This window comes from Carya illinoinensis, chromosome 8 (genome assembly GCF_018687715.1).
Source record: "Carya illinoinensis cultivar Pawnee chromosome 8, C.illinoinensisPawnee_v1, whole genome shotgun sequence".
NCBI classification, from domain to species: domain Eukaryota; kingdom Viridiplantae; phylum Streptophyta; class Magnoliopsida; order Fagales; family Juglandaceae; genus Carya; species Carya illinoinensis.
In genome coordinates, this window is record NC_056759.1 from 9,099,588 (window position 1) to 9,111,422 (window position 11,835).

An 11,835-nucleotide genomic window follows, 5' to 3' on the forward strand; every position below is an offset into this window, starting at 1 on the left:
TAAAAAAAAAAATTAATCGGGTGCATACAGCAGAACTGAATGATTATCGTTTCTACAAATTGTATATATATCTTCTCCGGCGAGCAACAAACGCCAAATTAATGGTATACAAACTATAGGAAATTCAGAGAGATTTTGAAGTTCCGTGATATCCTAAATATCACACAATTACCTCTTCCAATGCAAGATATAAGAGTCCTAAATATGCATGGTTTTCGACATGACAGATTCCGATGTAAAGGTTAGGGAGGCTATCTACCCACTATGCAGCACCAGAAGGATATCTACCCAAACGCAGCCCGCTACGTCCATCTTGATCATTCTCATTCTCCTCCAGTGATCTCCCCATGGTCTCACGCGTGAAAAGCAATGTCACCACCATTCCCGCAATACAAACTCCGGCAAGCAATATCAATGATGCAGTCATTCCAATTGCATCGGGATAGCCCTCCCTTTTATCTTTATCTTCTCCTTTATGTGAAGCCCACAGAAAACCAACAGAACCAATGATTGCCCCCACCTTCCCTGCAGCACCAGAAATCCCATGGCATGTTGTTCTAAATTTTGCTGGGAAAAGCTCCGCGGGTACTATGAAGGTAGTTGTGTTTGGTCCGAAATTTGCAAAGAAAAAGGTGAGGCCGTAGAGGACCATGAACCCTACATTTGTGTGGCTATTCCAATATGTTTTGTAGGGTATCCCGATTGCTAGATAAACCAGTGCCATGCAGAGAAAACCCATTGCTTGAATTCTGACCCTTCCAACTATATCAATAAAATAGACAGTGAACCAGTAGCCTGGAATGGTAGAACAGGCTGCAACGATTGCTTGGAGTTTTGCAACTTCAAAAGCATATTCATAGGCATTCACTTTGTTTTTTGTCCGGAGATACTGTTTGTATATGTGGGACTGAAAGAGGTTGCTGCTGTAGAAGACAATGTCGAGAAGAAACCATGTGCAGGAGCAAGATAATAAATCACGGCCATGGCGATGAAAGAACTGCTTGGAGAATAGGGGATAGGTTGGTGGATTTAGAGGCGCTGGGTTCTCTTCGGTAATCTCCCTCATGGGAACTTCCAACACTTTCTGCACATCTCTTGCCGCTTGGGGAACATTTTGAGCCACCAGAGCTGTATATCTGGGAGATACATAACGTCTAAACGAGATGACCACTTGTCCATTGACCATTGGAATGAGTGCAACAATATCTAGCTACATCCAACCCTATTAGTTTATTTATTTATTTATTAAATCTTATTAACAAGTGTATAGTGTAAAATTTTGAGTAGAATACTTTCACAAATATAACATGTTAGCAACCCAAAAAAAAAAACTACTGGAGTTATATTTATTACACACCAACTAAATATATTTAAGAATCAAAATCAAAATATATAACATATTTTAAAATTAAATAAGTCGAAATCCTTAAAAAAAAATTAAAGAGTCTAGGAGCTTTGCCCGTGGGTTGGAACTAGGATTTGATGTGTGAGGTTGGTCCCCGGGGGGGGGGATTTAAGGTAGTAAAGTGTGTCACTGACATTTAACATTAACTATATAAGGTAGTTATGTAGTGACAACTAAATTACTAAAGCTACCAATCTGAACCTCTCACTTGAGCTCCATCGGACTTAAGTGAACGATAAAAATTATAATAGAAACAACTATGTGAGATTTGTTGAAACAAATGATGAAAATTAGTTATATAGTTTTATCTTTGCATTTCCTCCTAATTGTTACTTCGATAGTAGTACATATATACTTACTAACAAAACTAATCCAAATTAATAAATTAGTTAGTGGAAGGCAAAGATAAAACCAAATAGATTAGTGTAAATAAAAAGGAAAAATGAGGTTGTAAATTTACCAAATAGCTTATAAAAAGAGACCAAGATATTTCCTTGTCTCTTATGGATGTGAAAAAATAAAAAAAATGAGAATGTGATATTTTATTAATGACAAAAAATAGGTGAGTAAGAAAAATTGTTGAAAAATTAAAAGAAACCTAGACAACTAAGTATTAAGTAAGATTTTTGAAACCAACATAAAATATACCAGGTGTATTAAGTGAGAAGGTGGAGCTTAGAACTAGTGAGAGAATCTCTATCTTCTCTCTAGGTTAAAGAAATTGAAAACCGTCCAAGGGAGGTGGAGCTTCGGCTCCTCCCTCCCTCCCCCAACCCTTCATTTTTTTGTTTTTCGTTTCCTTTCTTCTAAAAATAAGATCTGTGTCCTGAGGCCTCCACCAGAGGCTATGTCCCGAGGCCTCTACTTTATTTTTACACCCAGCTGGGCGAAGAGACTTTTCACTTTGGGGGTGGAGGTTCTCTGTTTCGTTTTGGTCGATGTTCCTGACTGTTTTGGTATAGTCTTCTGTGGGAATTTTTTAGAGGGTTACGGTGTGAGTTGATTCGGGTGACTTGCTCCTGGAGATGATGTTTTTGCATGTTGGTTTGGGGTGTTTCCCATGGGGTAAAAGATCTCTGTTTTATCCATGGAAGACAGAGGGTTGTTTTTCTGGTTGTATGCCGAGCTGCATGGAATTTTTAAAGGAGTTTTGGGGTGGAGTCTGGATGCAACTCATGGCGGACACTCCTATGGATGGTGGCCGGAAATCAGGAGTCGCAGTGTTTAGATGGTTTCTTAGTTCTTCATTGTTTTCGTTTTGGTTGTTTAGATCTGCTAGATCTAGTTTTTTGGTTTGGGTGTTTGGAACAAGCCTCTCGACGGTTCTGTGTTTGGTTGTTATAAGAATAGAGGCTAGTTTTGTCTCTGTTTTCCGTTTAGTCTAGCCGATGTGGAGTATGGAATCTATGGATGGTTTTGGTGGTTATGGCCTAGTGACGGTGACGGTGAGAATTGTGCAGGAAGTGACTCTGTTACGGTTGGTTTGTTGTCAGAAATCCTTGTGCAGGAATTGCGTGGTGCAGGCTACCTGTGCATGATGCAGGCTACCAGTGAGAATCATAGGTGCTGACAGAAATCTATGTGCAGAAAGGGGTTGGGCAAAAGGCGAATGGGCATATGGCATAGTGTCTTATTAGTTTGTTTTTTCAGTGTCTGTTATGGTTGTTTTTAATTTAGATCTTAATAAATATTTTTTGAAATAGGCAAGTACCTCTCCTCTTTCGAGAATGGGGGTTGTGAGTCATCTCCTCTTATAGAGAGTGAGAATGGTTTGTGTTATTTTCTCGCAGACGAGCCGAGATTGACATTTCTGTTTATTAGAGTCTCTCATCTCAGCGTGGTCTCATCATTGGAGAGCTTAGAAGTTTTAGACATAGTCCAACACAATGAAAATTGTGTATGGGGGAGCGTACAACCGATGGATAGTTGGCTTGTAATCGGGGCTTGTTACCCATTATTATTGGTCACAGCTGTAACTTCCTTCATTTAATAAATTGAAGTCTATTTCAAAAAAAAAAAAAAAGTAAGATTTTTGAAAATTTTTTGGGGGGCAAATTATCTTTATATTAGGACATCTTTAAAAAACCATATACTAAAATAAAATTTTTGGGAGGCTAAGCATCAATCTAGGTCCGCCCCTAGTGGCAACTACCCATGGCCATGGGAGAGACGAACTCTTCCTCCTCATTGTACACGAGGTAGGTAGGAGCCATTGACCTGCCAGAGTGGATCTTGGCTTTGCAAGCTAACTGGCTCATCCACCGTGTGATCAGATTTGGCATCGATCATGGGCCACCTTGCAAGGAGAGGAGGAGGAATAGTTCTTTTCCCTAGGAACTCTTTTGGGAGGAGTTCCTTTCCCCCAATCATTACGTGTTAAAAATGTAATTAAAATATATTTAATTGCTAGTTTTTAAAGTTTAAAAATTAAATTTACAAAAATTAAAAATTTGGAAATGAATATTAACATATGGGGACACAATAGTTCACAAGGTCCAGAGTCAGAGCCAGAGGATCGAAGGAAAGGTTCAGTAGAGACAAATGGAAGTGCCAACAAGAGCTCCTTTTGACACCCATATCAATCATTGATAACCTTCCTTGATGGCACTATGGCTTTCTTGAGGCCCTGAGGGTGAGAGAAGTGAGAATATTTTGTAAACCACCACACTTTTGAGGGTGGTGATTATTTTCCATTTATAGAATCGTGCTGAGTGTATATAAGGAATATACATATATAGTAATTACAAATAGAATGGAAAATATGTACAAAAATAAATTAGTAACCTTCTAGAATCAAGGGTCAGGCTTTACACATATGGGAAGCCTCTAATTTAGGTGAGGATATCTGAGAATCCTCAACACCCCTTGCAAGCTAAGCGTTGGGTTGGAACAGATGCGGAGCTTGGAGCCAAAAAAATCAAACAGAGGTTGAGAGACACTCTTTGTGAAGATATTGAGAATTTGCAAGTGAGAAGGAACATGCTGAGTGCAAATTGAGCTAGCTGCAATGAGTTCCCGTAGAAAGTGATAGTCTAACTCCATATGCTTGGCTCGTTAGTGAGAAACTGGATTGGAACTAAAAAAAATTACACTTTTGTTGTCACATAGGAGAAAAGGTCTATGTGTAAGAGGAACCTTGAGATCATGGAGAAGATGCGTAAGCCAAAGTACCTTGACAGCGATGAGAGCAAGAGAGCAATACTCAGATTTGTAGCTGGAATTGGTGATAGTTGGTTGCTTCTTGGCACTCCAGGAGACCAAATTATAACTAAAATAAATGGAGTAGCCAGAGGTGGAGCGACGAGTATCTGGAAATCTTGCCCAATCAGCATCAAAGTAAGCAATAAGGCTAGTAGATGATGACAGGCTAAAAGTCAACCTGAAATGCAGTTTTCCTTTGACATAGTGAAAGATGTGCTTGACAGCATGAAAATGATCATCAATTGGGGCGCGCAAGAATTGGCTAACAGAGTTGACAGCATGGGCAATATCAGGATTCGTAATAGTCAAGTATTGCAGCGCACCAACAAGAGAGTGATAAGAGTAGGGTCAGAAAAAGTGGAAGCATTAGCAAACAAGTGCTGGGACACAACCATGGGGGTGTGAAGGGGTTTGCTGTCAAGAAGCTGAGCCTGAGCAAGAATATCCCCTGCATATTTCATCTGACTGATGAAGAGTCCAGCAGAAGTAGGTGAAGCCTCAAGACCAAGGAAGTAGCTCAGAGCACCTAATTAGTCCTTGCTGGCAAACTTGAAATTGAGCTGGTGAGTAAAACGAGTGAGAGACGAATTATTTTCGGTAATAATGATATCGTCAACATATAGAAGCAAATAAATAATATTGTGCTTCTTATGAAAAATGAAAAGAGATGTGTCAACACAGCTGCAATAAAAACCAAGTTTGAGCAAGAAAGAATTGAATCGTTGGAACCAGGCATGGGGGGTTGGTTTAGACCATAGAGCGCCTTTTTTAATTTGCAGATATGATTGGGAAAACGAGTCAAGATACCTAGGAGGCTGCTCCATATAAACATCTTCATGAAGACTATCATTGAGAAAAACATTATTGATATCTAATTAACGAATGGGCCACTTGTGGTTCATGACAAGAGAAAGCACAACACAAACAGTGGAAACTTTGACAATAGGGTTGAAAGTGTCAGTGTAGTCAAGATCAGGCAGTTGCATATAACCTTTGGCAACAAGACTGGCTTTGAGACACTCAATGGACCCATCGGATAATTATTTGGTCTGAAAAACCCATTTAGATCCCAAAATGTCGGTATTGGTGGGACGAGGAACCAAATCCCAAGTATGATTATGTCGTAGGGCTTTGACTTTGTCATCCATGGCAATGAGCCAAGCGGGATTCTTGGCAGCAGACTTGAAACCTTTGGGCTCAGTGGTAGTAAGTAAATCATGAAAAAGTCCGAAAGAGCCCAAAATGTTAAGATGGGCTGGATGACGAGGCTTGAAGATGCTGGCCTTGGATCTCGTGAGCATTGAATGGGAGCCCAACGAAAATGCCACAGTGGCAGGAGGCAGCGTAGATGGACCCGCAGCAGAAGAACCAGTGTTGGGCTTAGAAAGACTAGGATTTGTATGGGTTGTGCGCTTAGGGGTATTGTGGGCTGCTGCATGAGTAATGGGCCGAATTCTTGAATAGGAGGAGAGCCCATGCCCTGAAGTATCTACTGGAGAAAGAGAGTCTTGGGCCTGAAAAGACTTAGTCAATGGATCAGCACAGATATTACATGGGCTAGAAAATGGTCGTAGTTCTAGCCTTTGTAATAGGTAGGGAACGGATTTGGGGCAAAGGGTTTAAAGATGGTGTATGGGCCAAACTAGGTTCTAAAAAATTTGAGAATGTTAAGGATGAGATGGGTTGGGCTTGAGACGTGTTTAGGAAGGAAAAATAAGACTCATCAAATTGGGCATGTCTAGTGATATAAATCTGAGAGGTGATGGGGTCAAGACAATGAAAACTTTTGTAAGATAGACTGTAGCCTAAGAAAATGCGAGAAATACTATGAGGTGGAAATTTATTAGGCATATAATCATGTAAACAAGGATATACACAACAACCAAAAGGATGAAAATTCTCGTAATTCGAAGACTTACTGTACAGAATCTCAAAAGGTGAAATACCTCGAAGAAGAGGTGTTGGCAAAAGGTTAATGAAGTAAGTCGCACGGTTAAAGGCGTCAACCCAAAAACAAGGGAAAACATGTGAATGAAAAAGGAGAGCAAGTCTTGTTTTAGCCACATGGAGATGTTTGCGTACAGCATGTCCATTTTGAGCTGGAGTGTATGGGCAAGAGATTTGATGGTGAATGCCCGAGTTACATAAATAAGCTTGGAAGCGATTGCTAGTGAAGTTAGCACCTCTATCACTTTGAAAAATTTTTCTTGGAACTGAATGTTGATTGTCCACAAAATTTTGAAATTGAATAAAAATGTCATAAAAATCAGATTTTAGTTTCATGGTGTAAAGCCAAGTGAAACGAGAATAATCATCAATAAATAAAATGTAATTGAAAAAATCCTAATTTGATCTAATGGGAGAAGGGCCCCAGATATCATAACCAATAAGATCTAACACATGAGGGGATCTATTTTCATTATGAGAATAAGGCAAACGATGACTCTTAGCAAGTTGACATGTAGAACAAAGTGATAGAGTAGGCAACAAAGATGTAAGAAAAAGATGCCCTTTTTTATTGAGTAAAGAAATAATAGAATGATTTAAATGCCCAAGTCGTGCATGCCATAAATCATATGAAGTATGTAAGGATTTATTTCTAAGGACACAAAGAAAAGCAGGATTCTGACGTTCTAACACATATAGACCACCATCTTTTTTACCAGTTGCCACCACCTTTCTTGTTTTGCGATTCTGAATAGTAAAAAGATTATTAATGAAGGTAACAAATGAAGGAAAATCAGACATTACCTTACTAATAGATAGCAGATTTTTAGTGAGACGGGGAACAACTAAAACATCTATTAATCCGATATTTGGGGAAGGAGAAATTGTACTTGTTTGGGTAATAGGGAGAGAGGCACCGTTCCCTACTATTACACAATCCCTACCCATATAATTTTCCGATTTGCTCAATTGAGAAGAGTCAGCTGTCATGTGTGCCGAAGCACCCATATCAAGGTAGCAGTCACAGTTAGAACAGCCAGAGATGGAGCATGTGCTGGTGAAAGCTTCGGCCAATTAAGCAAAGGGCTCGACACGATCATAGCGGTTGCAGCAACGATCGACAGTATGTCCTTCATTCTTGCATATTTGATAGCGGGGAGTGTAATGGCCACGCTTACCATGCCCTTGTTCAGAGTGGTTGCGGCTGCGACTGCCCCCACATGAACCGCCCCTGTAGTTTTGAGATGAGCCTTTTGTGGTGGTGAATGCGGCAGCAGATAGGGTTGAGGCGTCAAGAGATTTATGAAAAATGTCAAAACTTTCAGCCTTGGATACAATGTCCGCAAATGTCGGGAGAGGAGTAAGGGCCATGTGAGCTATTGAAAAAGTGGAAAAATCAATCCTTAAACCAAGGAGAAACTAGTGTACCTAATATGTTCCATCGATGGGATGGCCGATGGCATGGAGTTGGTCACAAAGGGCCTTAAAGACATGGGAATATTCAGCAACCGTACGAGTTCCATGCTACATTAGTTGAAGGTCACCCTTGAGGCGTAGCTCTCGAGCTTTGGATCGATGGCTAAAAGCAATCTCCAAGGCAAGCCAGACCTCGCGAGAAATGAAGAGTCCGATAGCTTCAGCCATGGCTTCTTCAATGAGGGTGGAAAGGAGCAAGCTGAGAATACGTTGGTCCTTCAATCTTCATGCCAAGTGTTTGTCATTAGGTGTAGAAGAGCTAGCAAATTCAAAAAGTGGTGGCGGTACAAGTGTGCCATTATTGTGACCCAGTAGCTCTTGGCTCTCAAGATGGGGAAGAAGATGACTCTTCCAATATAGATAACTTGAAGATGACAGCTTAATGGTCCCCATGTGAATCATGGTGTTGAAAGAAAGGGTAGAGGAAGAGGAATTAGAGGCCATCAATATCGAAGGGGGCTTAATCCACATGAGGGATTTCTATACCATGAGAATATTTTGTACCTTTGAGGTGGTGAATATTTTCCATTTATAGATTCGTACAGTGTATACAAGGAATATACATATATGGTAATTACAACTAGAATGGAAAATATGTACAAAAATAAATTAGTAATCTTCTAGAATCAAGGGTCAAGCTTTACACATATGGGAAGCCTCTAATTTAGGTGAGGATATCCGAGAAACCTCATCAAGAAGGAAGGTGGAAACTGTGATACTGGGTGTGTTTCGAACCGTTTAGTCAAATGTGGACATGCGTTTATGTCCCACATATATAATACTCATGTCTAGCTAAAAGGCCCGGTAAAGAAGAAAAAACCCAAATTGATCATGGTGTCTTTGCTACTATATATAGAGGAATCGCTTTTTGGGAATGGGGAATGTGCCGCTAAGGAGCTTTTAGCAGTGCGGCTGTTGTAAACAAAAAACGCACACAAAGTATTTGATAAAATGCTACCGTCGATCTTATATCATATATTATGGTTTGTAGTGAATATATAATATTTGCATCAAATCTTCAAGTGAGTAGAACAAGGTAAAATACGAGATTAGATTTGTTCTATATCTGCTCCTACTTTTCTGCTAGTTTGGCTTGATCTTCTTTAAGTGAAATTGCATCTGTACTTTCCTTTGTTGATTGAGCCAATGAGCTTTACCTTTTTTCATTCGGGGTTTGCTGTATTTTTCTTTTTACAGAGTCTTTTAGACAGTATAAATGTGGTACAAGTAAGTCCGTTGGATTTCCTCCATCAGTGTGAAAAATGATGGAAACTGGTGCAAAAAAAAAAAAAAAATCACTGGAGGTGGGGAGCGTGCGTGCGTCGGCAGAAATGTTCAGAGACCCACGATGCACGAGCACTTCTTTTGAAATTTTGATATCCTTTAGTTTGGGCAAGAAGTGGGAGGATTTATAGCTGAATTGCCTAGGAGACTCTTAATTTGAGCTTTGTTTCTTGGTTTGGGTTCGAGTTTTTTGGCAATTTGGACTGATCGATTTGGATGATGTTGAGCATGTTATATTTGGAAGGCTAAGTTGATACGCTACACGAACAAAGGCTGCCCTCCCAAAAGTCCTACTGCCTCCATTGATCCTAGTCTTTCTTGTGTATGTATATTCAGAGATTTTGCATAACAACGCGAAATTTAAGTAAATTAGTAATGATCGATTACCTGGCAGTTTCGGGCATCATCATTCGCCAATAAAATGTTAAGGCAGCGGGAATCGCACCCAGCATCAGTATCAGCCTCCATGCGATATCGGCCTCATCAGGCATTGGATCATTTGGGGATACTTCGGATGCATGGTCAAAGATTCTGCACACCACCATCGTGACCGATGAAGCGGCCAAAATTCCAAATCCCTGCATCGAGAAGACAGCGGCTATGAACGCTCCACGTGTCTTCTTGTTCGCGAACTCAGACATGATGACTGCCGATAACGGGTAGTCCCCACCGATCCCCAGGCCCAGTGCGAACCTGAACAGCCCCAGGCTGGCCAGAACGCAACCCCTCTTCCTGCATATCGAGAACCCGCACGCGAGGGAGCTCACCACCATAATCAGCAATGCCGTACCGTACACGCGCCGCCTACCGATTCGGTCCCCGAGCCTGCCGAAGACCACTTGACCGATCGCAGTTCCCAGCAGAGCGATGGCCACCAGGGTCGAGTTCACGACGGGTTGGACCCGATACTTCTCGTAGTCTTTACTGTCCTCTTTATGGTAGTAAACCCCTCCGATGAGAATCATGATGGGAGGGATGCAGAAGAAGTCGTAGGCGTCGGTGAATAGTCCCATGCCGGCGATGATGATTGCCTTGAAATGGTAGAGCTGAGTTTTCGCTTTGTCGAGAGCCGCAAGAACTTTCAACGCCATACTTGGGTGAGATTTTCACAAATTACGTTCAAGTGGTTTCCCTCCTCCCTTTTATCTCGGTCTGCAGGCTGCAGCAGCAGCTGAATAGAAACTTCTTGACCTGATCTCCAATGATCAAACAGCGGTGGTACTGATTTTTGGTTTGGACGGGGATTGCAAGAGAACTTAGGGGAAGTTGGTGCCCCTCCCCGCAGTTTCGTTGATGGTGACCATGACTCTCAACTCTTATCGACTCTCTCTTGAGAATTAGAAGATGCTCATCCAATCAAAGACGGAAACTTGGCCGTTCCTTCTCTTTCTCCCATTGGTGCTTGGGTTTTGGGGCCCGGCTGTTGAGATGTTTTTTTTTGAAAAATTTTTTGTACAGTTATTTTTGTAGATTTCTTTGTGCACTCCAGTGATATGATTGATTGTGTATTAAAAAATATTAATCTAGCTAATCATATCAGTAGGGTGCGCAGGGAGTATACAAAAATGACTGTATATAACATTACTTTTTTTTTCCATCATGCATAAATCAATTATATCAATTTATTTATAATTGGGTGTTCTTACTCCCACAGCTGGGCCAGGGCTCCCGTTACTATAATTTTATGTATGTTTTTTAATTTTTTTTATATGTATTTTTTTAACATTTATAAATATTCTTTATTTAAAAAAATTGATAATATTATGAAAAAATACTTTTTTCATTCATTCATTCATATACGTGCGCCTATGGTAAATAATTAGGAATGCATGAGATGCTTGAAAAAAAGGGGAAATAGAGAAATATTTTTTATATAATGCATGCCCACGTTGGAACCACACAGGTACAACTGGTACGAACTTGTTGCGTGCAGGCTGCTGGTTTTCACTCGCTAGAGCTATGGAATAACTAGGTTGGGACCACACTTATTTTCGAATTTTTTTCCTTTTACCGGCGGTTTACTGTAGCGGTCAACTATGAGAGGCGTACAAACTTTACCCTTTTCTCTTTTGTTTTTAATCAGTTAATGACTTATATTGCAGGGGTGAAGTTCACGTGATTTTAAATATATTAATGATGCTTTGTAATATATATTAATGTATGTGCCACCCCCTCGGTTCATTGATCAGACAGATATTATGCATATATGTTTTAAAAAAAAATTAAATAATTTTATTTTATCTTATCTTATATAATTATTATAATTTTTTAAATTTTTATATAAAATATAATAAATAATTTAATTTTTTAAATTTAAAAATAAAATTAATATTAAAAATTTATATTATAATAAAATTTTATTTAACTTTTAAAATAACATCTCATCTTATCAGAATTGTGTAATCAAACAAGATTAAGAGCCTAAAAATCAAGTTAGCTATCTAACGGTTCACATCTCAAGATTTAAGGCAGCAAGGAGTATATTTGGCATTTATTACAAGTATCATATTAATATTTCAAAT

The 11,835-nt window shown here is 39.7% G+C and overlaps 1 protein-coding gene across 1 annotated transcript; it reads right to left on the bottom strand.

Annotated features, from left to right (window-relative positions):
- Window positions 1–10,676, bottom strand: LOC122318651 (probable inorganic phosphate transporter 1-9). The gene is made up of 2 exons (XM_043136209.1): window positions 9,701–10,676; window positions 1–1,136 (listed from the first exon to the last, which is right to left on the bottom strand). The coding sequence occupies exons 1-2, from the start codon at window positions 10,402–10,404 to the stop codon at window positions 263–265; spliced, it is 1,578 nt and encodes a 525-aa protein (XP_042992143.1). The 5' UTR covers window positions 10,405–10,676; the 3' UTR covers window positions 1–262.
- Between the last annotated feature and the right edge of the window lie 1,159 nt (window positions 10,677–11,835).